Below are 25,246 nucleotides of genomic sequence, written 5' to 3'. Positions count from 1 at the left end.
CTGGCTGTGAGCGAGACGATCCTCGGTGCGTCCCCCTCGACTCCTCCTCTTCCTGCCCCGACCGGCCCCGAGACTGACTCTACTCGCCTTCTCCCCTCAGGTTATGGGTCGCACGGCACCGTCGTTCTACGAGGCGAGTTCCAGGGTCGTGCCGTCGCCGTCAAGCGCCTCCTCAAGGACTTTGTCACGATCGCGGCGCACGAGGTCAACCTGCTCCAGGACGCCGACGACCACCCGCACGTCATCCGGTACTTCTGCAAGGAGCAGCGCGACACGTTCCTGTACATCGCCCTCGAGCTGTGTCCGGCGTCGCTGTTCGACCTCGTCGACCAGCCGCTCGCGTTCCCCGACCTCGTCGTCCAGCTCGACCCGAAGCGGGCCCTGCGCCAGATCACGTCGGGCCTGCGGCACCTGCACTCGCTCAAGATCGTGCACCGCGACATCAAGCCGCAGAACATCCTCGTCTCGACGGCCAAGCGCGGCCAGCCGGGCCTGCGCATGCTCATCTCGGACTTTGGCCTGTGCAAGAAGCTCGACGTCGACGAGTCGTCGTTCCAGCAGACGTTCAACCACGCCGCGGGCTCGTTCGGGTATCGTGCGCCCGAGGTCCTGCGCGGGCTCGTCGACCCGAACGAGGGCGTCAACTCGTCCGGCGCGGCAACGCCATCGGCGAGCGTCGGCTCGGGCGGCTCGTCGACGACTTTGGCCGGCCTCACGTCGACCGACCCGAGCATGCGCCTCACGCGCTCGATCGACATCTTCTCGCTCGGGTGCATCTTCTACTACGTCCTGACGCGCGGCGAGCACCCGTTCGGCGGCCGGTACGAGCGCGAGATGAACATCCTCAACGGCAAGGCGAGCCTCGACCGCCTCGATGGGCTCGGCGAGGAGGCTGTCGAGGTGCAGGACCTCATCCTGCGCATGGTCGCGACCGACCCTCGAGAACGGTGCGTCCCTCTTCCTCTTTCCCCTCGGGCCTCGTCCTCCTACCCGAGGTGCCTCCCTGACCCTCTTCCACTCTCTCTCTCTCTCGCAGCCCGTCCGCCGACCTCGTCCTCCTCCACCCCTTCTTCTGGAACGCTCAGAAGCGCCTCCTCTTCATCTGCGACGCGTCCGACCGGTTCGAGATCATGACGCGCGACCCGCCCGAGCCGACGCTCCTCACGCTCGAGCATCGCTCGCACGAGATCGTCGGCGACGACTGGCAGAAGGCGCTCGACCGCACGTTCCTCGACAATCTCGGCAAGTATCGCAAGTACGACGGCGCGAGCGTGCGCGACTTGCTGCGGGTCCTGCGCAACAAGGTGCGTCGCCGTCATCTCCCCCTCGCCTCCTGCCATCTTCCTCACTGATGTTTCTCTTACGCACCCTACAGAAGCACCACTACCAGGACTTGCCCGAGTCGGTCCGCAAGGCGCTCGGCGACCTCCCGGCCGGCTTCCTCTCGTACTTTACGACCCGCTTCCCGCAACTTCTCCTCCACGTCTACGACACGGTCGCGACCCACCTCTCGGACGAGGCCATGTTCGCCTCGACGTTCCACATCCCCGAGGACGAATCGTGACCGTCCGCTCGCCGAGCGACGACCTCTTTCCCTCCTCCTCCTCTCCCTCCCTCTTTCCCCTCTTTCCCTCTCTCTCTCTTCCATCGCATGGACGTTCCCCGTTGTACTTCAGGGGCTGCAGTACTCTCTCCTCCCGTCTATCTATAGCTGTAGCATTCCCCTTAGCCCTCGCGCCGCAGTTCTTGCGCCGGGCCTTCGTCCTCTCGTGCAGTCGCACCTCTTTTCCAGCCAAGGTCTGCAGCGAGCGAGCGGTTCTTCCCAGCCTCTTGAAAGCATGGCCACGAAAGACTGGCAAGCGGCGGCCGCTGGACAGCCGCACGCCCGACTTGCTCGACTCGGAGGCTGACGGCGGCGACGAACTCTACGCTCTATCGACATCGCCTGTGGCCGCTCGCGTAGCGCGCGCAGGCCCAGAGCAGCCTAATGCCTAGGCTGAGCGCCTCGTACGGCACTCGCTGGCAGCCTCGGAGCGCAGCTGGCCCTTCCCCTCCCCGCCGCCTCATCAGCTCGCGAGGCCGGCTGCTGCCGCGGGGCCGGCTCACCTCCGACCGCGTTGGCTCGATCAGAGCTCCCACCCCGGCCAGCGGCTCGTACGCTCGGTCAAGCGTACGCCGGGCCTCCTGTCCGCGCGTCCGCGAGCGTCTCATCGCTCGCACCGTCTCGTCGCTCTCGTCCATGCTGGCGCTCTCGCTCTTGGCCTGGGACTCGCCAGCTTGCACCTCGAACGGCTCGACGCCACCCACACTCGTCTCAACCAGACGCCGCGGCCATGTCGACCAGCGGAGTGTCCCGCTCCTGGGTGCGTCCGCTTTCCTCTGCCTCTCTGCCAGCCCGCCGCGTTCGACCTGACCCTCACCTCTCGCACACAGACCCCGGGCACAGAGCGTCGCTATGCCACGACTACCGCTCCGTCAAGCACCGGCCTCCGCCTCACACGCGGCATGAAGGCGGTTCTCCTCCTCGCCCTCCTCGCCGTCCTCATCGTCGCCATCGTTCCCGCCGCGGTCGTCAGCACTCGCGACAACGACAAGAAGTACCGCGCCGACGACCACGCTCTCGGCTACACGACGGTCGTCGACGGCGTCACGACCTTCATCCAGACGCGCACGGCCTCGATCGTCACCCGCTCGTCGTACCGCACGCTCGACAACGGCGACGTGTCGACCGTCCAGCAAGTCGTCACCCTGCCCATCATCACGGTGTCCGCGACCTCGGCGGGAGCGGTTCAGCAGGGCCTCCGAGACGGTCACGGTCGACGGGCAGGAGGTCATCGTCGCGACGGTCACTCGGTTCGTCGCCGGCGCAAACGCGTTCGTGACGCGCACATTGCAAGGAGGTGCGTCCTTTCTCTATCTCGTCCCCTATGAGGAGCCGGTCTGACGATTTGACTGCTGCAGAACTCGGCGCCGCGACCGTGTACCGCACCGTCTTTGACGACTTGACCGTCGTCAGGCCGGCAACGTCGACGTCAGCGCCCGCGACAGCAACTTCTACCTCGGCGAGCCCACCGATTGCGACGAGGTGCGTCCCGATGCCTCTTCTTTCAGGGCAAAAGGCGCGCACTGACCCTCGAGCATCCAGGTCATCAAGTTCGTCGACCACCATCGCGTCGAGCGAGAGATCCACCAGCTCGTGCGTCGCTCTTCCCCTGTGTACAAGTGACAGAGACTGAGATCCAGACGACCCCAGATCGACGCTCGTTTCGTCGACGACCCGCTCAACCTCGTCCACGGTCGCCCAACCCCCCTCGTCCTCGAGCTCTCGACCCACCACACCTCCCCCTTCCACCTCTCCCACCTCCACGCCGATCCCCTCTTCATCATCGGCCTCCTCTGCCGCCGCCGAGACCTCGAGTAGCAGCACGCTGCGGCCGCCGAGCTCGTCCAGCAGCTTGACAGTCATTCCGCCAATCAGCACCGCAGCTCCGCCGGCTACGACGAGCAGCATCGCGCCATCGACGAGCTCGACGACCAGTACGCCCACACGTCTTCCGCCGTCGAGCGCGAGCAGCAGCAGCTCGTCCGCATCGTCGACCTCGAGCAGCTCGCCGGCGCTTCCTCCGCCGAGCAGCAGCACCACGCCGTCGCCATCGTCCGCCAGTACGACGCCGCCAGTCGCTCCTACGACCCGCAGCAGTACGACGACGGCGGCATCGACCAGCACTTTTGCGCCGTCGCTGCCGTCGAGCAGCACCAGCTCGACCCAGGTCCCGTCCTCGAGCGGAAGCTCAAGCAGCTCCGCCACTCGATCGTGCGTCCCAGCTTTCCTCGATGGGTCTTTCAGTGACTGACTCGAAGTGTACCGTGCAGAACGAGCGAGTCGGCCGGCTTCCCGTCGTTCACGCTGTCGCCTTCTCGAGCACCTTCCTCGACGGCGACAGACCCAGTCACGACGAGCAGCCCTTCCTCGTCCGTCCCCTCATCTACTTCTGTACCTCGAGCACCGCGGTCTGACACTTTGACCTTGCAGAAGCGCTCCAAGCTCGTCCACCTCGACGGCCGTCTCGACGACGCCGACCGCATCCTGCATCCCTGGACTGCCGCTCTTCCTCGGCGGCTGCGGCATCGGCGAGACGACGTCCACGGCGGGCTCGTCGACTTCTGCGTCGTCGAGCAGATCTGCGTCGTCGTCGACGACGCCGGCCTCGACATCGTCTTCCTCTCAAGCGCTCCCGACGACGACCGAGGCGTGCATCCCGGGCTTGCCGCCCTTCCTCGGCGGCTGCGCTGAGACGTCGACTCTCGCCGAGCCGAGTACGACCGGATCGTCGAGGACGAGGGAGCCGTCGAGCACGAGCGAGCAGACGTCAAGGTGCGTCCTCGTCGACCTTCTCATCCCTGGCCCGACACTGAACTTGCCGTCCCCTCTGCAGCACGACCAGCGCCACCGCATCGCCTACCTGCATCCCAAGCCTGCCGGTCATCGTTGGCGGGTGCGGCCTGTTCGACCCGACGACGTTGTCGACCGCCACTCGATCGAGCAGCTCGTCCGAGAGCGAGACGACGAGGTGCGTCTTCCTCACTCTTTCCAGTCGTCGCCCTCTCTCATTCGCCTTCTACGCAGTACTGCGACAACCTCGGGCGACCTCACTTTCCCGCCCATCGGTCCGCCGACCGCGACCTCCTCCTCGTCCTTCCCTTCGTCCAGCGAGGCGTCCTCCACGACCGCGAGCGACACTTCCACGACTGCGACCTCGTCCCAGGGCACCACAGCGACTTCTTCTCCGGCTTCTTCGTCTGAGGAAACGGCAACGCGCAGCACCTCGATCGAGGAGAGCGCCTCCTCGCGTTCTTCTTCCTCCACCGAGTCCGCTTCGACGAGGTGCGCCCTCTTTCTCTCGCCTACCATCGTGGACCGGAGCCTTACCTTTGCGTCTCTATACAGTACTACGCCGTCGAGCACGACCGAGGGCGTGTCGTTCACGACCGCCAGCCGCACCTCGAGCGCATCAACGCCGCGTTCCTCGACCTCGACTGAGCCCGACGAGCCTATCACGACGACCGCGACGTCTACCACATCAAGCTCGAACTCGAGTGCGGCAGACGGCGACAGTGTGACGAGCACAGCGACCGGCAGGTGCGTCCCTTTGGCGCACGGTCCCTCTCGACGAACACGTTCTGACTTTGCTCTCGTGCAGCCACAGCACGTCGCCCTCGGCGTCGACCTCAACGACGACGTCCAGCACGTCGAGCGCCTCGGACACCGCCGACGAGCAGGCCTCGTCGTCGTCGGCGCCTGCGCCTGCGCCGGATCCCGCTCCGACAGACGACCTTGGCGGCGTCGTCGCGCTGTGGTCCTCTCCTCGGCTCCCGCCGGCCTCGTTCACCTCGGCGCAACCTGGTCGTCGCCACCGCCTCGTCCGGCGACACCGCGAGCAGCCTCGCCGCGTCGACGCCGTCGCCTGAGCCTCCAGCCGAGGCTCTCTCTCTCCCTCGTTCACTCGTTTGCCGTCTCGTCTCTTGGTCCTTTGTCCTAGATCTTCTCTCGCCCGTCGACGTAATCCTATCACTCGTTCTCCTCCTTTGAGCTCTCGAGCCTCTCGGCGGCAAAGGAAGAGAGAGAATGAGACGACGCGAGCAGTATTCGGCAGACAATCACGAGGAGAGAGAGAGAGATGTACCCAAGGGAAGAGAGACAGCGTCTAGAGAGGCCGTAGAAGAGTCGCGAGAGAAGGGGTGCACACACAGGGAGAGGCGCGAGGGGAAGTAGGAAAGGGGGGCGAGGAATATGTAGACGAGGACGACAAGGGGAAAGACAGGCGGGGACTAAGGTCTATGTGACGATGACGACGGACGAGGGAGACACAGACGAGGTGGCACGACAAGGATTAAGGCAGGAGGGAAAGAGAGAGTGAGAGAGGGAAGGGGAGAAGGACGATGCGCCGCCTTCTCAAAACGTCGCCCACGACATGCCGACGCTGCCGTACTCCTGCTGCATCCTCCTGCGCTCGCGGATCGTCTCGTTGTGCCGCTCGTCATCATCGTCGTCGCTCTCGTCGTCGTCGCTCCCCGCGCCCGCACGAGGAGGCCCAAACGGCGCAAAGTCGGCCGCTCGCGGCGCGTCGTCCTCGACCTCAGTCGACGCGTCGCTCTCGTCCTCCTCGGCGTGCGGCTTGTGCCTCGACGCCGAGGCCGACGCCTGCTGGGCCCGGTACGCCTGCTGCGAGGACGGCGGCAGCGGCGCGGCGAGGTTTGCGCTCGAGCCCTGCCGCCTCGGCGGGACGCTCGACGCGCGCAGGCCAGACGCGCCCGCTCCTGCGCCGGCGGCGCCGCTCAGGGCGCTCGAGGGCGGCGCCACACCGCGCGAGGCGCTCGCCGCTCGTCGCGACGCGAGCGAGAGCGAGTTCTTGCGGCGGCGCTGCAGGGCGGCCTGGGCCATGCAGAGCTCCTCGGGCGAGGTGCCGGCGCTCGACGACGAGCCGGGCGCGGCCGGGAGGCGCTCGACGCTCGTCGACGGCGTCGAGTACTCGGACGACGAGGGCGCCGTCGACGACGAGCCCGACGTGGCGCTGCCCTGGCGCGAGCGCGCTTGGGCGCCCCTCGTCGCGCTGCCCGAGCGCTCGCTCGCGCCGGGCGGCGAGTGGGCGGGCGACGACGCGCGCGAGGCCGACGAGGCGCGCGAGTGCGGGTGGCGGAGCGTCATGGGGCGCGAGAGCGAGTCGGCGAACGACCACGGGTTGATGGGCGCGCCGCCGCCGGGTACCGGGGGCGTGAGGAGCGGCGTCGTCGCGCCCGACGGGTCCGGCACCGAGAAGTAGCACCGGTCGCAGACGCGAGCCGAGAGGGGCATGAGCGACGGGAGGCTGCTCGGCGGGGACGAGGTCGGGGTCGACGACGAGGCGGTCGACGACGAGTTGTTGCTCGACGCGCACGAGATGGCCGACGCCGAGGGCGACACCGAGTAGGCGAGCGACGGCAGGTCGACGGCCGACGAGCGGGGCGTCGCGCGAGGGGTGCCGCGAGGCGTCCAGGCCGGCGCGGCATCGTCGCCGCCGGACGGCCACAGGAAGGTCGAGCGCGACGAGTGCGACGCGCAGAAGATGTCGCCGCAGGTGCTGCAGGACGGACGAGGGCGAGAGTCAGGAACTGAATGGCTCGACGAGAGGTGGGCAGCCACGCGAGCGAGGAGAGGGGGGGCGGGGTTGCTCACCGGCAGTGGTGCCGCCGGTTCAGCAGGTCGAACCGCTGCGAGCAGTCGGGGTCGGCGCACTGGTCGGTCTCGTCGTCGCGCTGCGTGAGAGGGAGAGGGCGAGGGTCAGGTTCCGCGCGAGACAAGTGAGACCTCCGAGACGGGCGGCGAGCCGGTCCTCGGACATGGGGCCGGCGACGACGACAACGCACCTTCCACTGGCTCCTCGGGAGCATGCGACCGCGGACGCACGACACGTCGAGGTGCTGCTTGGGGGCGTCGACGGTGGGCGACACGAGCGACGAGAGCCACGACGACGACTTGGCCTCGGTTGCGGCGACGGAGGGCGACAGCGGCGGCGACGGGTGGGCGTACATCTCGCGCGTGACGGAACCTGCAGGGGTGCGAGTTAGCTCTGGTCGTGGCTGAGAGAGAGCGAGGGGCGCACCATTGCGTCGCAGTGCGGCAGGGCGGTCTGCAGGGAGGCGCACGCGGGTCAGCGAGGGGAGGGTGGCTACGACAGAGGGAGAGAGAGCGCGGGACGCACACAAAGGGGTGCGCGAGCCTCGCTCCTTGAAGTGGAGCGTGACGGCAGTCGAGTTGTTGGCGCTGTGCGCTCGTGGGGCGTGTGACATTGTATGCTCGGGGGTGGGAGGGGGCGGAGCCGAGAGGGTGGCTCTGCCGAGACGGCGAGGGGTCGGGGCTGCTGGGTCGGTGGGTGTCGAGGTTGGTGTGTAGGTGGACGAGGGGTTCAAGCCGACATTGGCGCGGCAGGAGCTGTGGTCGAGGACGAGGGAGGGGGGGACAGCGAGAGCGAGGAGGACGAGGCGACCCTCTCCGCCTTCGGACCAATCTCTGAGTCCAGAACCACGACTTGCGCGCTTCACTGCCACGCGCAAGTGCGCCTCGGCGAGCAGCAGCGATCCCTCCTCTCCTCGACGTCGACACTGCTCTCCCTCCCTCGAGCTGCTCTCGCTTCGTTCCCTCCCTCTCTCCTCCTCTTTCGACGACGCACTCGCGTTTCGTCGTCCGGCCACCTCCCCCGTCTCTCCCGCGTGTCGACCCCGCCTTTAGCCTCGTTCCCCGCTTCGACTTGCCCACAAACACCACGCCGAGCCGGCAGCTGCGCGCAGTCGCACCGCGCCGCTTGGCCCGCCTCGTGGCGCACGGACCCTCGCTCCTCCCTGCTCTCGTGCGGCGTCCAGTCTCGAGCTTGCAACGACGACGAGGATCGTGCGAGCTGCGTGCAGAAGTCGCCACGCGAGAGCGAGCCGTCCCTCGCAGCTTTTCCTGCTCCTCCTCCTCCGCACTCCGCTCTCCGCACACTGCTCGTCGATCGACCTAGGCCTGTTCCTCGGACTTGCTTCTCTCCGCGCTCTTCCCCCCGCTGCCGAAGAAGGCTCCGCCACTCTCAGCCGTGGGTGGCAAGGTTGCGCGAGTCGCCGGGCGTGCGCGCCTGCCGCGTGCGACGCATCGTCCGAGGACGAGGCTCGCGCGCCGAGCTGTGCGGCAGTGGCCCAAGGGTCGCCCTCGTGCGCTCTCGAGACTCTCAGGAGCTTCGCGAGGCCGGCGGAGAGGACGTCGGGCAGGAAGACAAGGGCGACGAGACCGGGCTGGAAATGCAGCAGCTCGTGCCGGTCGTGGCGGTGCGCTACACAAATAAAGGCAAGGAGAGAGAGAGAGATAGGGAGAGAGGATGCGACGAGAGATAACAGATGGCGAGAGAGTCTGAGCAAGAGAGACGACGTCGAGGGAAAGAGGGAGAGCGAGAGGAAGTGTCTGTGCGCGCCGCCGGCGGCGCGCCCTCGTCGAGCGAAGAGGGGGGGAGAGGGAGGGACCGCAAGCACGCTTAAAGCGGCAGCGAGGCGCGCCCGTTCTCGTCGACGCGCATGAGGCCCGTCGTCGGGTGCGCGAGCGAGACGGGCGGCGCTGCTCCTCCTCCCCCTCCTCCCCCTCCTCCCGCCGCGGCGCGAGCCTCCTCGGCGATCAACGCGGCGAGCCCGCCCTGCTCACCCATGCTCCCGCTCCTCGCGAGCCACGGCGCCGCACCGCCGCCCGACGACGGCGACGTGAGCGACAGGCCCTCCCACCGCCCGGCAATCTCGCTCAGCGGCGACGAGTACACCTTGCTCATCGGCTCGCTCGCGAGTCCGGCGCGCGAGCCCGACCGGCTGAGAGCAGGCGCTGCTGCCGTCGACGACGCGGCGGCCATGTCGAACGGCGCGGCGAGGGCGCCTCCTGCGCCGGACCCGGTGCTCGCTCGCAGCGCGCCGACGCCGCCGTACGGCGTCGCACGCGACAGGCTGCGGTGCCGCGTGTGCGCGTGCTGGCTACCGCCACCGTGGCCGTGCACCGTGCGCGAGGACGACGACGCGGTCGAGCCCGACAGGAGCGACGACGCGCTGAGGCTGCCCGAGAGCGAGCCCGACAGCGAGCTCGACAGCGAGTGGCCGTGCCCGGCTTGGCGGCCGGGAAAGCTCGCGCTCGGCGGGAGCGAGCCCTTGAGGCTCGCGGCGATCGGCGTCGTCTGGTCGGGGCCGAACGAGAGGTGCGTCGGCGTCGCAGCGTTGGGGAGGGACGGCGTGTGGCGATGGCTGTGCGACGAGCGCGAGCCGAGGGACGACGAGGATGACGAGGAAGGGAGCTGGAGAGGCATCGGGCGGCGCATCGGTGCGGCGACGAGGGGCTGACGTGGCGGCGGGAAGGCGAACGCGGCGGGCGCCGTGTGCTGCCGTGCGAGGCTCGGACGCGCCGCCGTGCCCTCCATCGGCGTCGGCGCAGAGCCGAGCGACGGGTCGAACGCGTAGACGCCGTCGTCGGCCGGCGCAAAGCTCGACTGCTGGCTGAGCCCGGCGCTCGTCGCGCTCGAGCCCAGGTAGGCGGTCTCGGGCCCACCGTCGCCGCCACCGCCCGCCGCCGCCGAGCCGAACGCGCCGAACGACGGGTGCACCTCGCTGTGCGACCCGGCCGTCGACGGGCCCGCCGAGTAGACGAGCCCCGTCACCGTGTCGACCGTGACGCCCATCGTGCTCTCGTGCGGGCTCGCCGCGACGCTCGACGGCGCACTGCCCGGCGTGCACGACCCATCGTCGACGCCCTGCGACGAGTCGAACATCGAGTACGGGTCAAACCCGCCGCTGCTGCTGCCGACGAGCGGCGTCGAGTCCTGCGACGCCGAGTAGGCGAACGTCTCGTCCAGCGTCGTCAGGTGCGCCGGATGGATGTACGGGCCGGCGACGCCTGCTTGGCCCGTCTCGAACGCGACGTGCTGCGCCGACGGGTCGAACGAGAGCGGGCCGGCGCCGAAGAAGGCGTGCTGCATCGGGTCGGCGTCGTCGGTCGGCGAGGCGAAGCGCGAGTCGGGCCCTGGCGCCGAGTAGAACGCGCTCGACGGCGCCGAGGAATAGTCGTCGTACGGCGAGGCCGCACTCGAGTCGTGCGAAAAGTCGCTGTCGGTGTACAGGCGCGAGAGGGCGGGCTGCCCGTTGTCCGATAGCTCGAGGCCCGAGCCCTGCGCGACGACGTTGCCGCCCCACGGGCCCGTGCTGTCGACATGCTGCTGCTGCTGCACCGTCTGGACGAATTGAGGTGGCGGCGTCGGGAGCTCGGCTGGCGGAGAGGCGTAGGTATACAGGCCGGACGGAGCGGGAGGGGACGAGTTGGCGTGCGGGCGGCGGAACCGGTCGGGCGTGCCGATAGACCGACTCGTGCCGTGCGACGGGAAGAAGGGCGGTCGGGGAGCGGCGAGGACCTCCGAGTCGTCGCCGTTGACGGTGGCGGCGGCGAGAGCGCCGAGCTGCTCTTGCGGGAAGACGTGTTGCGAGATGCGGCGAGCGTGCGGTGCGGCCGAGCCCGCGATGCCCACCATGGACTGGCTCCGTCCAGGGTGCGTCTGCGTAAACGCCGAAATCTGCGACGACGGCGACGACGCGAGCGTCTCGATCGAGGTCGACGACCTGACCGACGAGAAGGCGCCGAGCGACGACACCGACTCGCTCCGGCTCTTGCTCATCGGCGACGAGCGGGCGTACGGCGTAAAGCGCGCGTTGTTGAGCGACGCCGACGACGAGGACCGGCTCATGGCGGGCGCCGGCGTGACGGGTTGTCGAGAGGCGGCCGCTTCGAGTGCTGCCGACGCCGCCGCCGCCGCCCGGGCCTTGGCCGCCTTGACCTTGTCGGCGCCGGCCGCCATGGACGCCTGGCTCATGCTCTTGGACCGGTCGCGCTTCTCGCGAGCTTGTCGGCTGCGCAAGGGAGAATCGGAAGGTCAGGGTCGACTCGACTCGGTCGCTCGGGTCCCCGACGGCGAGGAAGGGAGGGAAGGAGAGAGGGGACGCACGCGTTCCAGTAGTTCTTGATCGAGTTGTCGGGCCTGCCGGGAAGGTGCTTGGCCATCTCGGCCCACCTAGGCCCAATCTTGGCGTGCAGGTCGCGGATGAGGGCGTCCTCCTCGGGCGACCAGTCGCTCTTCTTGACTGCGGACAAGGGCGGCAGGCGTCAGTAAGACCGTCCTCGAGGACCGTTGGCGAAAGAGGGACGGACTGTTCGGGTTGAGGTGGTTGTGCCACCGCTCGCGACACTGCTTGCCCGACCTCGAGCCCATCTGCGACGAGATGATGACCTGCAACACGACAGGGGGACCGACGGGAAGGTCAGCGAGCTGCCACACAGCTCGAGAAAGACGAGGAGGACCGGCACTACGCACCCACTTCTCGGACCCGAACTCGTCGACGAGCTCGACCAGTTTGGCGTCCTCTGCGGCCGTCCACGAGCCCTTGATTGTCTTGGGTCGCGACAGGGAGGTCCATCGCTGCGAGTCGAAGCGTCAATGCGACGTCCCGGCAGCGCTCATGCGGCGAGAGGCCGAGGAGGAAGAGGAGCTCACCGAGTTGCAGTCGGTCTTGGTGAACTTGCCGTCGGGGAACGCCATGGACGCGATCTCTGCCCAGCTGAGCTGGCCGTCGCCGTGTTCGAGCGCGGCCGTGAGGGCGTCATCGTCGTCGTGGGTCCACTTGCGCGCGGGTGCCGGGGTCGAGGGCGACGAGGACGACGAGGCGGTCCCGCTCGCCTTGTTCCGGGGCGGCATGACAGGGCTCGAGGCGTGGACGCGCCGAAAGGTCGTCCTGGCTCGTTCGGGTGGTCGACGGGCGGGCGGGTGCGCGAGGCGGCGCTGGGCGGACGCGACGAGGGAGGCGAGCCCTCGGAGGAGGGACGAGGGTGGGCGGGCGGGCGAAGGACCGGCCTTGCTGAGCGAGAGGGCAGCTGGGCTGGCGGTGCTGCTCTGGCGGAAGACGAGGTGCACTCTGCACGGCGTGTGCGACCGAGCGGCGGACGAGGTTCGCGCCCCTCGTCGTCGCCTCGTCCCTCTTCTCGCCGAGGAGGCGTCCGTCCCTCGATCAGATCTGCACGCACGCACCCCGCTTCCTCATTCCTCACCTGAGTCGCACGGCGTGCAGCTCAACGGTCCGCCTGCCTCTCGCCCGCGAAGGGGCCCACGTCCGCCGCAGCGCACCGCTCGAACGTCCGCTTTCGCGAAGGCGGTGCTGTCTCTCTCTGGCGCAGGCGCGCTTCCTCCCCTCGCTCTCTCGCGGACAGAAGGGAGAGGCGCAGATAATGAGAGTTGCACAGACGGCGAGGGGACAAGTAAAGGCGGGTGAGAAGAGGGTAACCAGGATCGAGAGACGGTGGGCGCCACGAGGCGAGAATCAACTGCGAGGGCGGCGACGAGACCGACCGAGGGTCAGTTCGAGTGATCTTGGGGTCCGTCGACGAGATTGAGAGAGAGAGGGACGCACTCGGTAGGCACGGGTGCCGCGGTCGTCGTCGTCGGCGGGGCGGAAGAGGCGGGCGAAGAAAGAGGCGGTGCCGACGACGAGGGGCTTCGCGACGAAGCAGCCGGGACAGACGACGTTGCGCTGCTCGACCGCGACGCAGAGGACGACTCGAAGGACGAGCTGCTTGCGGTTGACGTCGAGGTTCTCGAGCTGGAGCTGCTGGCAGACGCCGATGTGGCCGACGACGAGGTCGGGCGACTGCTCGCCGAAACGCTCGAGCTCGACGTCGATGGAGCGCTCGACGTCGACGAGCTGTTTGCGGCCGAGCTCGACGTGGATGACGGCAACGAGCTCGACCTCGTGGTGGTCGAAGCCGTACTCGAGGTTGAGCGGGTGCCCGAGGTCTGGCTCTGGCTCGACGACGTCGACGACTGGCTGGTCGTCGTGTCGAGGCTCGATGAAGACCTTGTACTCGTCGTGGAAGTCGTCGGCGAGCTGGTCGGACGCGAAGAAGGGCTGCCGGAGGAGGTCAGGACGGCGGGCCGTGCGCGAGATTTGCGAAAGAGGGACGCACCCGATCGGCGGGATCGTGAAAGAAGGAGCCGTCGTGCGCGACGACGAGGACGAAGAAGACGACGAGGAAGAAGCGCTGCGGGACGAGGGACGTTAGAGAACGACCGGGCGAGGTTCGGCGAGAGGCGAAGGAGCTCACGAGGTGGACGCGTCGCTGCTGCTCGTGCGCGTCGTCGAGCTCGAGGTAGTGAGAGTCGTGCTGTTTGTCGACGTGGCGGTACTCGAGCCAGAACTGGAGGCGCAGAGGAGGGTCAGGGCGAGCCCGGGCGGGCTCGACGCGGCGCAGGTGGGACGCACCTCGAGCTGGCACTGCTTCCTCCTGTCGCAGACACCGTCGTCGAGGTCGAAGCCGTACTTGTGATTGGGGTCGGTGACGTAGATGGCCTGTTGACGGACAGACGAGTCAGTGTATGTGTCGAAGGACCGGCTCGAGGAGCGAGAGAGTGCCCACCCGATCGGCGGAAGCGTGGCACCGCTCGTCGACGACGACGAAGACGTGGTGGACGTCGAGCGGGTCGTTGTCGAGGCGCTCGAGGTGGACGCAGTCGAAGAAGGCGGAGGACGAGTCGCGCTCGAGGACGAGGCAGACGATCGAGTGGTGCTGCTTGACACCGAGCTCGAGGATGTCGACGAGGATGTCGGGCGAGTAGACGTGGTCGAGGGCGCCGAGGTAGAAGGGCTGCTGGGCTCGGCGAGTCAGTCGGGGCCCGAGCGGGCGAAGGGACGGAAGAGCTGCTCACCCGATGGGCGGCACGGTCGCACTCGGGCTTGCGCTCGCGCTCGTGGTCGTCGATGAGCTGGTGCTCGAGGCTGCGGCAGTGGAGCTTGACGACCTCGACGTGCTGGACCTGCGAGGGGAGACAAGGTCAGAGCCGGCTCGTTGCGATACAGAAGGAGAGGACGCACGGTTCGGCAGAGGCGCTCGCCGTCGTCGTGCCCGTGCTCGTCGACTCAGGAACGCACCCGAGCGGCAGGTTGAGGAAGATGCAGCTGACGGCCGAAGTAGAGCTGGTGCTCGAGGTGGTGGCGGACGTGGTCGAGCTGCGGGCCGAGGACAGTCAGGACCCGATCATGGAGAGACAGAGAGAGAAAGAGAGCGAGAACGCACCTAGTCGGGAGCGGAGCAGCCGAGGTCAGGCTGGTGGACGTAGTCGAGGGGCTGCGAGAGGGACGAGAGAGGGTCAGGACCAAGTCGCCGCAGCGCAAGTCGTAGAACGGACCCGATCGGCGGCAAAGTCACGCCACTGCTCGTCGTCGTCGTCGACATGGTACGGCTCGTGGTGGTAGTCGAGGGCGAGCTGCACGGCCAACGAGTTAGTGACGTGGCGGGAAGGAGGCCAAAGCGCGAACAGCCAGCACACCTGCTTGAGGTCGTCGACGGTCCAGTTGTCGTCGTAGTTGTCGTCGTGTCGATGCTGGTGCTCGTGCTCGTGCTGCTCGACGGTGCCGGCGGCCGAGTCGAGCCTTGCGACGTGGTCGACCCAAGCGACGCACTCGTCGACGAGCTCGAAGCGGGCGGTCTCGAGGTGGAGCTCGACGGCGAGGTAGTTGACGAGCTGCTGGCGGTCGACGAGCTAGACGGCGGCCGACCTGGACCTGCCGAGCTGCTGCTGGACCCGGCCGACGTGGTCGACCCAGGCGACGCGCTCGTCGGGCCGGATGACGGCGCAGTGGTCGACGCAGCAGAGCTGCTAGTCGTCGCCGAGCTCGTCGTCGCCGAGGAGGGCGAGACGGGGCCGGGCAAAGTCGCCGCCGAGCTGGACGTCTGCGGGACCGACGAAGGTGCAGGCGGCGTCTGCGACGGGCGCGACGTCGACACGCTCGTTGAAGCCGAGGTACTGCTCGATGAGGTGGTCGCGGTCGACGTGATGGGCTGCGACGAGCTGCTTGAGGTAGGCGAGCTTGCCGAAGAAGAAGAACGAGAGCTTGACGGACTGCAGGGCGAAGAGACAGGGGTCAGTCGCCGCTGCAACGCCCCCGCCTATGATTCGAGACACTCACGGGATGGAAGACGAGACGCTGGAGGAAGGCGTGCTCGAGGGTGGAGCCGACGAGGACGAGATCGCGCTGCGGACTTGTCAACCTTGTCAGTCACGCTCGGGGACGAGGCGATTAGGGCGCGAGCGCACCTTGAAGAGGTCGTTCTGGTCGAGGTCAAACTAAGGCTGGATGTGCTGCTGCCGGGTACCTCGGTGCTGGACGGCTGGCGGGACGAGGACGAGCCAGGCGAGGTGGACGTCGGGCTCGAGCTCGACGGCGAGGTCGATGACGAGGCGCTGGTCGTCAAGACGGTTGAGGTGGGGCTCGAGACGGCTGCGGTCGTCGGGGCGGGCGAGCGGGACGTGCTGGTAGGCCTGCAGAGGAAGGACAAGTCAGTGCGCGTTGGCGCAAAGAGGAGGAGGCGGCGATGGGACGCACCCGAGGACCGTGACGAGGTCGAGGCTCGTCAACGTGAGCGTCTCAACACTGACAGCACCTGGAAGGAGGAAGAGACACAGTCAGGGCTGCCCAATCGACTCTCCCACGCCCCGCTCGGACCGCTCGACTCACCGTTCTGGGCCGTGTAGGTCACCGTCGCGACCGCCGTCTGGACCCTCGTAGCCGTCTCGAGCACAATGATGAGCCCGTCGGTGAGCGTCGAAGTGACGTAGGCTGCGAGGGAAAGAGACTCGTAAGCTCGTGTGGGTCGAGAGGGACGGCGGGAGGAGGACGCACCCGTCTGGACCTCCTGCACGTTGGTCGCCGAGACCGTGACGACCGGGAGCGCAACGACCGACGTGATGGTCGACACCTCGCCGTTGGCCAGGGTCGTGAGCTGCGAGCGAGTCGCGATTCCGCCGCCGCGCGTGATGGTCGAGGTGCGCCCGTCGACGACCGTCGTGTACAGCTGCCCGTGATCTGCCGCGCGCACGTTGTTCTTGCGAGTGAGGACGACGGAAGGCGGGACGATGATGACCTGCGTGAGGTGGGGCGACGAGGTGAGCTCACGAGGAGGCGAGGGGAGTGGCGAGAGTCGAGACGCACCGTGAGGAGGAGGATGAGGCCGAGCAGGCCGAGCAGGAGGAGCAGACGCTTGCGACGGTGCCTCGAGGCGGTCGATTGAGGCGCGTAGCCGGTCGACTGGTACCTGCGCGAGGCCGGCGTCTTCAGGAGGAGACGGGTCAGTTGCGCCGCACGAGGACAGGGGGAGGAGAATGCGGGACGCACCGCAGAGGGTGAGATACCGACGCCTGGTGTCGACATGCTGTGCTGGAGCTTCAGGTGGCGACAGGCGAGAGCAGCGGGCGACGAGGAGGCGAGGGGAAAGACCGAGCAGAGAGGAGCGAGCGGACCGGAGTGTCCGTCTCTCCTGTGCGCGCGGTGCTCGGTGTCCTCCAGGCACTAGAGCTGCGGGGTCGAGCACGAGCAGGAGCTCTTCGCCTCGAGCGAGCAAGCGATGCGCAAGAGCAGCCTCGGGCGGAGGAGCGGCAGTGAGGAGCCCTGCGCGAGCTCGCTGGCGCGGGTTCGACTCGCTCGACGGCGCGAGAGCAGACTGAAGAGCTGCGCTGGCCACTTGATACCACCGCAGAGCCAAGTGCGAGCGAGCAGTGGGCGAGCGAGATGAGAGCGGGGCGGGGAGGAGGACGAGAGCGAGCGAGCGTCGCGCACTGCGAGCTGGACGGAGTGGCTGCGTCCCAGATGAGGTTTGCGTAGCCTCTGGACGGTCGCCCTTCCAGCCCGAGCAGAGGGAGGAGCGCTCTGGCGAGCAACAACGCGTCGCCGTCCTCATCTCGCCTGTCGGTCCTCGACCAGCTCGTCGCCCGCGCAAGTGCTGCCCAGCGATGCAGGTCGACTCTGCTCCCGGCTATCCCGCCCACAAGCGCCCCGCAGACGCAGACCCCACCGCGTCTGGCGCCGTCCCCGGCCCCTCGTCCTCCTCCGCCCCGAACCCGCTCGCCAACGCCGCCGCCGACCTCCCGCAAGCCAAGCGCGCGCGCACTCAGGAGCCCGGCGCCGCAGCCGAGTCGACCCCGCAGCCCGCCGACCAGCAGGACGACCTCGAGCTCGACGCCAATGCCCGCACGGCGCGCGAGGCCGGCATGGGCACCGACGACCCGGCCAACGTCCACAAGCGCCTCACGGCCGCCAAGCGCTACCTCGCCACCCAGACCCACCCCGTCATCATCCCCTCGTACGCCACCTGGTTCAGCCTCGCGACCCTGCACCCGATCGAGCGCCGGTCCCTCCCCGAGTTCTTCAACTCGAAGAACCGCTCAAAGACGCCCACCGTCTACAAGGACTACCGCGACTTTATGATCCACACCTACCGCCTCAACCCGAGCGAGTACCTCACCGTGACGGCCTGTCGCCGCAACCTCGCCGGCGACGTGTGCGCCATCATGCGCGTCCACGCCTTCCTCGAGCAGTGGGGCCTCATCAACTACCAGGTGCGCCCCCATGCTCCCTCCCTCGAATGTCCGACGAGCGTGACCTGACCCCTTGCACCGCCGGCGACAGATCGACGCCGACACTCGCCCTTCCGCCCTCGGCCCTCCCTTCACCGGCCACTTCCGCGTCCTCGTCGACTCGCCTCGTGGCCTCGCGCCGCTCCACCCGGGCACCAAGCCCTCGTCGACCACCCTCCGCACCGACCTCCTCAAGACGGACCCGTCCCGTCCCGCCGCACCCGACGCGCGCCTGTCGTCCGCCACGGCGCAGCAGCTCGCCGCCGAGGCCGACGCGAGCCAGACGGCGCGCGACGCCGCGCAGGACCCGTCGCGCGCCCTCAAGCCGTGCCACACGTGCGGCACGACGACGCCGACGGTGCGCTACACGTCGCTCAAGCCGTTCCGGCCCGTCGGTGCCGCCGCCGCCTCGACGAGCGCCGAGCCCATCTCGGTGTGCGGCGCGTGCTACACCGAGGGCCGGTTCCCGTCGACGCTGCACGCGGGCGACTTTGTCCGGCTCGACGCCGACCCGTTCTCGCACGCCGAGACGGACCCGTGGACCGACCAGGAGCTCCTCCTCCTCCTCGAGGGCATCGAGATGCACGACGACCAGTGGGACCGCATCGCCGACCACGTCGGGACGAGGACCAAGGAGCAATGCATCGCCCACTTCCTCAAGCTCCCGATCGAGGACGGCTTCATCGCCGAGGCGGCGCCGGCGGGCCTCCTCAGCGGCGCGCACAAGGTGCCGCTCAGCAAGGCCGACAACCCGGTCATGAGCGTCGTCGCGTTCCTCGCCGGCGCCGTCGACCGCGAGACGGCGGCAAAGGCGGCGGGCGAGGCGGTCGAGGAGCTCGACCGCGGGCTCAAGCGGCGGGCAGAGCTCGCCAAGGAGGCCAAGAAGGAGGACACGGACGGCGCGGCGGTCGACGACGGCGACGCCAAGATGGACGGTGTCGAGGCCAACGGCGCCGGCGACGAGGTCAAGACGAACGGCGACGCGCCCGCTGTCGGCGCCGACGCCGTCGAGGACCCGCTCGCCGACTCGTCGCGGTCGTCGCCGTCGGCCAACATGCGCCGCGCCGCGCTCACGGCCCTCGGGTCGGCCTCTGCGCGTGCGCACGCGCTCGCGCTCCAGGAGGACGCGTCGCTGCACTCGCTCGTGACGGCCGTCGTCGAGGCCCAAGTGCGCAAGCTCGACCTCAAGCTCGCCCACTTTGACGAGCTCGAGCGCCTCGTCGAGCACGAGCGTCGCGCGCTCGAGGTCCAGAAGCAGCAGCTGTACGAGGACCGCCTGCGCGTCAACCGCATGCTCGCCGACGCGGCGGGCCTCGTGCACAAGGCCAAGTCGGCGCCGCAGCAGGTGACGCAGCAGGAGGTGGCGCAGCTCGCGGCCCAGGTCGGTGCGGCGCAGCCTCAGGTGACGCAGGTCGCGAACCCGGGGCCGGCGCCGAGCGTCCAGGCGGGCGACGCGGCGCAGCTCGCGTGAGGGACCGTGCGTCGAACGGCCCGGCCGGCGGCAGGAGGTTCTCGAGTCGGACGGGCTGTGCTTCCGTACCCTGTAGACGCTCTGTAATAGTCTCTTTCGTGTCCATTCTCTCTCGTTGTGCGTGTGCGAGACGGGCAGCAGACGTTGCAGAACGCGAAAGGGAGAAACGGCGCGAGGAAGGGTAGTGAGGACAAGCAAGGTACGACGGAAAGGGCGAAAGGGCGAGAGAGTGCAAAAGAGAGGGTTGAGGAAGGGCAACATGCGGAAGGAAGGGGAAAGCGAGGGCAGGGGAAAGAGGGGGTATCGAGGTGAACGTGCGGCTCAGGCGGCGATGGCGTAGTACTCTCTGCGAGGTGAACAGTGCGAGACCGTCAGTGACTGCGTGAGAGGACCTTGCGAGAGAAGAGAGAGCGAGAGACGCACCCGACGTGCCCTCCGAGTTCGGCGACCCTCGCAACGCCGTTCCCGCCGCCGTGCGCGCTCGGCGTCCTCACCCTCGGCTCGCCCGACCCGCCGACCGACAAGCTCCTCGCGAGCGGGCTCGGCACGCCCGCTGCGCTCGTCGCGCCGGGCGCACCCGGCGAGTGGTGCGGTGACGCGGCGCCGCCGGCCGAGAGGGCTCGGGCCATGCGCGAGGGGGACAGGGCGTGGTCGGGAACTGGGGCGTACTGCGCCGCGACGTGGTGGTGCTGGTGCGGGTGGTACGGGTAGCCGATCGGGACAGGGTACGGCGCTGCTGCGCCGGCACGAGCGCGGCTCGTCGTCGCGCTGCGCCGGCCGGAGAGGAGGAGCGCCGCCGCCGAGCCAGGGCTCCTGCCCCTCCCGTGGGCGTACCCTCGGTCGTCTGCTCCGTCTGCGCCTGCGAGAGCGGCGACGGCGGTCGTGCTCGTCGCGCGCCGGCCTCGGCCGTACCCCACGAGCGCGGGCGCGAGCACGTCTCGGGACCCGATGCCGCCGCCGCCCGTCTTGCGCTTCTTGCCGCCTGCTGCACCGCCTCCTGCATCGGACGACGACGAGGACGAGGTCGAGGCGGGCTTGTGGCGCGTGTTGTCGAGCGTGGTGGACGACGACGAGGCGAGCCGGACGAGGAGGGCCGGCGAAGGGGCGGCAGCGCTCGCCTTGCTGCTGGCCGAGCTCGACGAGGGCGACTTGTGGGGCGTGGCTTTGCGACTGGGCTTGAGCCCTGCATGCGCGCTCGACGGGGAGGGCGATGCGGCGGGTGGACGGGAAGAGCTCGGCGAGGGATTCGAGTGGGCGTGGGGGAGACGACGGCGCGAGGCAGGGCCCGCACGGCTAGTCGAGGCGGGCATGGCGGCGTTATCGAGTGTGGTACAGGTGCTGGGCGACGAGCTGGTGCACGAGCAGAGGCGTGGGCGGCGAGCGACCAGAGAGCGAGTTCTCCGGAGCGACTCTCCGCGGCCGAAGAATGCGGGGGTCGGAAAAGGCGCGACTCGCGATTCCAACGAGGCTTGCAGGCGACGAGAACAGGGACACAACAGAGGGGATAGAAGCTACAAAGGGCGACGAGTGCAGTGCGGCCGCGAGAGAGGGAAAAGAGGGCGAGTGCGGCGATGAGGGAAGCGGTCGGTGCGCGTCGTCGTCGACGGGGCGGCCCGCCTCACGCGATGTAATGGTACAGCGCGTGGTTGTCCTCGGCGCGACCCATGTACTCGCGGTCGATGAGGCTCGCGATCGACTGCAGCGCAACGAGGGATGGCGAGGTCAGTGCGGCTCTGAGGCAGGAGGACGGCTGCGGCGACAGGGCGACGAGGCGCGCTCGTCCGCCACCGCATGTGCGACACGCGCGAGACGTCGAGGACGTGTGCGCGAGGTGCAGAGGACGAGGGTGGGCTGGGAGGAGGAAAGCGGGCGCACCTTCTTGATCTCGGCCGGCTCGACCTTGAACCGCTGCCCAATCTGCGACACGACCTCCATGACGCTGCGCACGTAAGAGGGCGCACAAGAGAGTCAGTCAGGATCGTGTCGACGGCCAAGAAGTGACGGGAAGAGGCGAAACGGGAGAGAAGGGACGCACAGCTCCTGGTGCTTGAGCGTCTTGCGTGCCTTCATGATGCTGCGGCGAGGGCGCGAGGCGTGAATACGACAGGACGTGCAGACTCGAGACGACTAGGGAAAGAGAGAGGGACGCACCGCACGATGGCGAGCTGCAGGTGGCTCGCCCGGTCGGTGAAGACGCGCTCGGTCGTGCTCTTGTTCTCCTCGACCGTCTCCTTCTGCTGGATCTGGTTGATCTTGATGCGCACGTGGTCGCTCTTGAAGTCCTGCTCGGCGCGACAGGGGTACGGGTGAGCTCGACCGGCCACGACTCGGTCGACGCCGAGAGCGAGAGGAGGAACGGCGACAGCGACGCACCGAGTTGAAGGCGAAGCGGTCGCCCGCGTTGACGTCTCGGCCCTTGGGCTGCTTGGTGATAACGCGGACCTTGCCGCACGCGAGGCTTTGCAGCGTGCGGGCGAGCTCCTTCGCCTCTGCGAGCGCACGACCGAGAGGGCGAGGTCAGGGACGGCGCGACGAGGCAGAGATGGCGGTCGGGGGAGAGAGTAAGGAAAAGAGGACGCACCGAGCTGTGTCGCGGCGCCGATCTCCTCAAGGCTGAGCGTGCCGTCGTCCGCCGCGCCCTGCTCGGCCGGGTCGTTGAACAAGAGCAGGACGACGGCCTGCGCGAGGCTGACGAGGAGCTCCTTCCTCGCCGTGCCCGCCTTGCCCGACGTCGATGCCGTCGCCGAGGACGGGAAGTGGGCCCGGAGCGTGACCGTGTCGAGGCCGCTCGCCCAGCTGAGCGCGCGCCCGCTGTGCTTGGCGACGTAGAAGGCGCGGAAGCGCTCCCTCGCGGCCGTGAGCGCCGGCGGCAGCGCGATCGGGAACGGCGGGTACGTCGGCCAGTTGCCCTGGCTCAGGACCGACACGCTCAGGTCGAACGACGACGGGCCCGACCCGGACGACGACGACGCCGACGAGGCGGAAAAGGCGCTCATGACGTCGGCCGACAGGTCCATGTCCTTGAACATGATCTCGAGCTTGGACGTGAAACCGGGGCCGCACTCTGCAGGGTGTCGCGAGGTCAGTCAGCGGCTGTCGAGGAGGGAGAAGGAGGGGACGAAGGAGGAGGTCGAGGCGCACCGTCCTTGAGCTTGAGGAGCATGCTGCGCTCGGCGTCGAACGACGCACTCTTGTTGAGGAGCAGACGCTTGGCGAGGTCGCGCTTGTAGAACGCCTCGAAGATGTCCTTGCCTGCGAGGGAGAGGTTCGGGCGAAAGGTCGGCGGTCAGGGCTCGATGCGCGACGACGCCGACGTCGAGACACCTTGACAGGTCGCTCGTGCGGCCGATGTGGATGCGAGGTGGGAGAGGGGGGCTCACCCTGCGTGAAGCGGAAGAGGTACAGGACGTCGTTGAGGACGGCCTCGAGCATTATGTCGTCGAGTCCTCGCGCGCCGCCACTGCGCAACTTGGCGTCGAGGTACTTGGCTGCGCACAAGGAAAGCAGGGGCGATCCTCGACGTGTCAGGCGACGTCGCCGGGCGAGAAGGAACGAGAGAGAGAGAGCCGTCGCACGCACCCATCATCTCGGCCGGCTTGTTCTGCCGCGTGTTGACGACGCTCTCGAACGCGCTGTTGACGGCCTTGCCGAACTCGTCCTCGTTGCGCTCGAACGGGCCCTCGACGAACGCGCGGGCGGCGTGCCGCAGCGCGATGAGGCGCTCGACCATGTGGGCGTCCTGCGCTGGGTCGGACACGAGCGCGAGGGCGGTCGTCTGCGGGTGCGGGTGGCCGAGCGGATGCGACAGAAAGGAAGATATAGGCGAAGCGTCGATGTACAGGGTGGTCGAGGGGAAGGGAGGGAAGAGGTGGAACGGGTCAGTCCGGGTTCGAGGAACGGCGACCGTCGAGGGGCACCAAGGCCGGCGCGACGGGTTCTCCAGTCGCCTGCTCGAGCAGAAGACGACGGCGAACGTTGGCCGGGAGGGGTCGGGGAGGATGGGGAGGAGGAAGGTGTGCGAGGCTGAGGGAAGAGAACTGCTCGCGCACCTTGAGGTAGGCGAGGAACGCGGCCCGCAGGACGCCGAGCTGGTTGACACGCTTGAGGAGGCCATACAGCGTCGCGAGCTCGTCCTTGCGGTCCTGCTCGCACAGCGTCGCCGTCTCTGCACCGTACGAACGCACGATCGTGGTCAGTCCCCTTCTCCGAACGACGGGAGAGCCCTCGAGAGCGGAAACGTCGCGACGCACCCTTGGTCGCGATGTCCTCGACGTGCCCCCTGATGAGCCCGCCCTCAACCCTGCGCTCGACCTCCCTCGCGAGGTCCGCCTCGCCCGCCCCGCCAAAGACGCCCCGCACGCGCTCGTCCTCGTCCCGGAGCGCCGCGACCGCCCTCGCGAGGTACGTTGTCGAGTCGAGCTCGACCGCGTGCGCGTTGCCCTGCACGTCGTAGTGCGCCTCGGTCGCGGCGAGGAACGGCGCGATAACGACCTCGGCGTACGCCGCCGGCGTCGCAAAGCTGCGCACGCGGCGGAGGAACGAGCGCAGCTGGGCTCGCGGGACCGAGGTGCCGCTGCGCTCGAGTGCGACGAGGTCGAGCGTGGCGGACGTGATGCGCGACGAGATGGTCGAGTCCGAGAGGACCGAATCCTGGAAGAGCGACAGGCCGAGGTCCCTGCGAGTGCGGGGGAGAGTAAGTCGGGGTGCAACGAGACGTCGAGACGAGTGGGAGACAGACGGACCAGATGGACAGGAGGGCGGAAGACTGGAGGACGTAGGTGCGGTCGAGGTGGAGGAAGACGCTCCTGACGAGGAGGACCTGGTCGCCAAACCGACCGACCTCGTCGTCGAACAGCTTGATCCACGCCTCGTGCGCCGACGCCTTGACGCCGAGGGCCGAACCGTCGGCCGTCGCGGTCGCGGCCGAGTCGGGCACAGGTGCGGCGAGCGAGCGGCGGAGGTCGCCCGCGGCGCGCTCGAGCTCGAGGCGCAGACGGTCGTACAACTGCTGGGCGGCGTCGTTGCCGTTGTGGACGACGTGCTCTGTGAGCGAGTACAGGGCCTGGAGCGACTCGGGGGTGGGCTGGGGAGGGCGCGAGAGGATGGCGCGCGCTGCTCGGGCGAGGGTGGCGAGCGGGTCGACGGCTTTGTGCGGGTTTGTGGGCTTGGACCCGAGTGCGAGTTTGTTCTTGGAGGGCCCGAGCTGGATGGAGCGGACCTTTGTGCGGTCGACGCCAGACGCGAGGCCGATTCGGCGCGACGAGGACGACGAGGACGGGGTTCGCGAGAGGGCGGCGGGTGCGGTCGTGCGCGCGGGGGGTGCGTGGTCGAGTTTGGCCATCTTTGTCGGTGGAGAGGCCATGGGCGTCGGTAGCTGAGAGCGAGCGAGAGAGCGTCGAGTCGAGGAACGAGTCGACGAGCCGATGAGGGGAAGGACGTCAACGACAACGCTCAGGGTGTGCGCTCGCCGCATCAAGAGCTGTACTACTGTCTAATACGACCCCTGAGCTTTCAAACGGACCGCCCTCGGCTGCGTGTGAGGAGCGAGGGTCGTCCTTGATCTCCCGCGGCGCTCTCGCCTTCCCTTCGAACCGCCGCAGAGCTCGACGTGCGGCAAGCTCAGCAGCAGGGCACTGCCTCGACAAGACCCGGCCCCGGCAGCAACAGGTGCGCCTTGCCTTGCCCGTCCACTCGTCCCTCGCCCGTGCCCGGCGTCATCACTGGCAGCCTGTGTCCCGCTGCGGCGACCCAGACCGGCCGACTGACTGTCGCTGCACCCTGCAGTAGCCTC

General features: G+C 68.5%; 10 protein-coding genes across 10 annotated transcripts; 3 read left to right on the top strand and 7 right to left on the bottom strand.

Moving 5' to 3' along the window:
• Positions 1-99: 99 nt before the first annotated feature.
• On the top strand, positions 100-1,564 carry RHOBADRAFT_16870 (uncharacterized protein; the record flags this gene model as incomplete). The annotated part of the gene is made up of 3 exons (XM_018412340.1): positions 100-947; positions 1,037-1,304; positions 1,376-1,564. Coding segments are annotated over 3 exons (1,305 nt in total), but the record flags the coding sequence as incomplete, so codon positions are not given.
• Positions 1,565-2,333: 769 nt separating this feature from the next.
• RHOBADRAFT_54901 (uncharacterized protein) lies at positions 2,334-5,469 on the top strand (the record flags this gene model as incomplete). The annotated part of the gene is made up of 14 exons (XM_018417556.1): positions 2,334-2,363; positions 2,434-2,763; positions 2,828-2,900; positions 2,962-3,085; positions 3,139-3,196; positions 3,479-3,814; positions 3,874-3,972; positions 4,034-4,252; positions 4,319-4,375; positions 4,437-4,571; positions 4,628-4,798; positions 4,872-4,885; positions 4,949-5,140; positions 5,208-5,469. The coding sequence occupies 14 exons, from the start codon at positions 2,334-2,336 to the stop codon at positions 5,467-5,469; spliced, it is 2,100 nt and encodes a 699-aa protein (XP_018269759.1).
• A 153-nt stretch (positions 5,470-5,622) lies between these two features.
• Positions 5,623-7,829, bottom strand: RHOBADRAFT_54900 (uncharacterized protein; the record flags this gene model as incomplete). The annotated part of the gene is made up of 5 exons (XM_018417555.1): positions 5,623-7,118; positions 7,214-7,293; positions 7,405-7,586; positions 7,641-7,667; positions 7,740-7,829. Coding segments are annotated over 5 exons (1,544 nt in total), but the record flags the coding sequence as incomplete, so codon positions are not given.
• A 956-nt stretch (positions 7,830-8,785) lies between these two features.
• On the bottom strand, positions 8,786-9,642 carry RHOBADRAFT_66743 (uncharacterized protein). The gene has a single exon (XM_018419064.1). The coding sequence runs from the start codon at positions 9,402-9,404 to the stop codon at positions 9,042-9,044; it is 363 nt and encodes a 120-aa protein (XP_018269757.1). The 5' UTR covers positions 9,405-9,642; the 3' UTR covers positions 8,786-9,041.
• A 124-nt stretch (positions 9,643-9,766) lies between these two features.
• On the bottom strand, positions 9,767-11,987 carry RHOBADRAFT_38317 (uncharacterized protein; the record flags this gene model as incomplete). Its single annotated transcript, XM_018413514.1, has 5 exons — positions 11,898-11,987; positions 11,735-11,813; positions 11,532-11,667; positions 11,396-11,436; positions 9,767-10,493 (listed from the first exon to the last, which is right to left on the bottom strand). A coding segment is annotated over exon 5 (540 nt), but the record flags the coding sequence as incomplete, so codon positions are not given.
• Positions 10,440-10,752, bottom strand: RHOBADRAFT_28857 (uncharacterized protein; the record flags this gene model as incomplete). The annotated part of the gene is made up of 1 exon (XM_018412841.1): positions 10,440-10,752. A coding segment is annotated over one exon (312 nt), but the record flags the coding sequence as incomplete, so codon positions are not given.
• Positions 11,396-11,978, bottom strand: RHOBADRAFT_16687 (uncharacterized protein; the record flags this gene model as incomplete). Its single annotated transcript, XM_018412331.1, has 3 exons — positions 11,396-11,667; positions 11,735-11,813; positions 11,898-11,978. Coding segments are annotated over 3 exons (432 nt in total), but the record flags the coding sequence as incomplete, so codon positions are not given.
• Positions 11,988-17,618: 5,631 nt separating the features above from the next.
• RHOBADRAFT_38314 (uncharacterized protein) lies at positions 17,619-19,455 on the top strand (the record flags this gene model as incomplete). The annotated part of the gene is made up of 3 exons (XM_018413513.1): positions 17,619-17,966; positions 18,037-18,365; positions 18,402-19,455. The coding sequence occupies 3 exons, from the start codon at positions 17,619-17,621 to the stop codon at positions 19,453-19,455; spliced, it is 1,731 nt and encodes a 576-aa protein (XP_018269753.1).
• Positions 19,456-19,582: 127 nt separating this feature from the next.
• On the bottom strand, positions 19,583-20,765 carry RHOBADRAFT_54897 (uncharacterized protein; the record flags this gene model as incomplete). Its single annotated transcript, XM_018417554.1, has 2 exons — positions 19,583-19,801; positions 19,879-20,765. The coding sequence occupies 2 exons, from the start codon at positions 20,763-20,765 to the stop codon at positions 19,777-19,779; spliced, it is 912 nt and encodes a 303-aa protein (XP_018269752.1). The 3' UTR covers positions 19,583-19,776.
• Positions 20,766-20,892: 127 nt separating this feature from the next.
• RHOBADRAFT_54896 (uncharacterized protein) lies at positions 20,893-24,817 on the bottom strand (the record flags this gene model as incomplete). Its single annotated transcript, XM_018417553.1, has 12 exons — positions 20,893-21,151; positions 21,331-21,394; positions 21,491-21,529; positions 21,607-21,737; positions 21,829-21,944; positions 22,037-22,519; positions 22,597-22,707; positions 22,836-22,943; positions 23,035-23,230; positions 23,505-23,620; positions 23,706-24,130; positions 24,198-24,817. 12 exons carry the CDS (start codon positions 24,815-24,817, stop codon positions 21,074-21,076), a joined length of 2,487 nt encoding a protein of 828 aa, XP_018269751.1. The 3' UTR covers positions 20,893-21,073.
• Between the last annotated feature and the right edge of the window lie 429 nt (positions 24,818-25,246).

Source organism: Rhodotorula graminis (assembly GCF_001329695.1).
Source record: "Rhodotorula graminis WP1 unplaced genomic scaffold RHOBAscaffold_10, whole genome shotgun sequence".
NCBI classification, from domain to species: Eukaryota; Fungi; Basidiomycota; class Microbotryomycetes; order Sporidiobolales; family Sporidiobolaceae; genus Rhodotorula; species Rhodotorula graminis.
This window is presented reverse-complemented; position numbering and strand designations above follow the sequence as displayed.

Coding starts and splice junctions, on each gene's coding strand:
- RHOBADRAFT_66743 (XM_018419064.1), bottom strand. CDS start 9,404: ATGGCCGCCGCGTCGTCGACGGCAGCAGCGCCTGCTCTCAGCCGGTCG.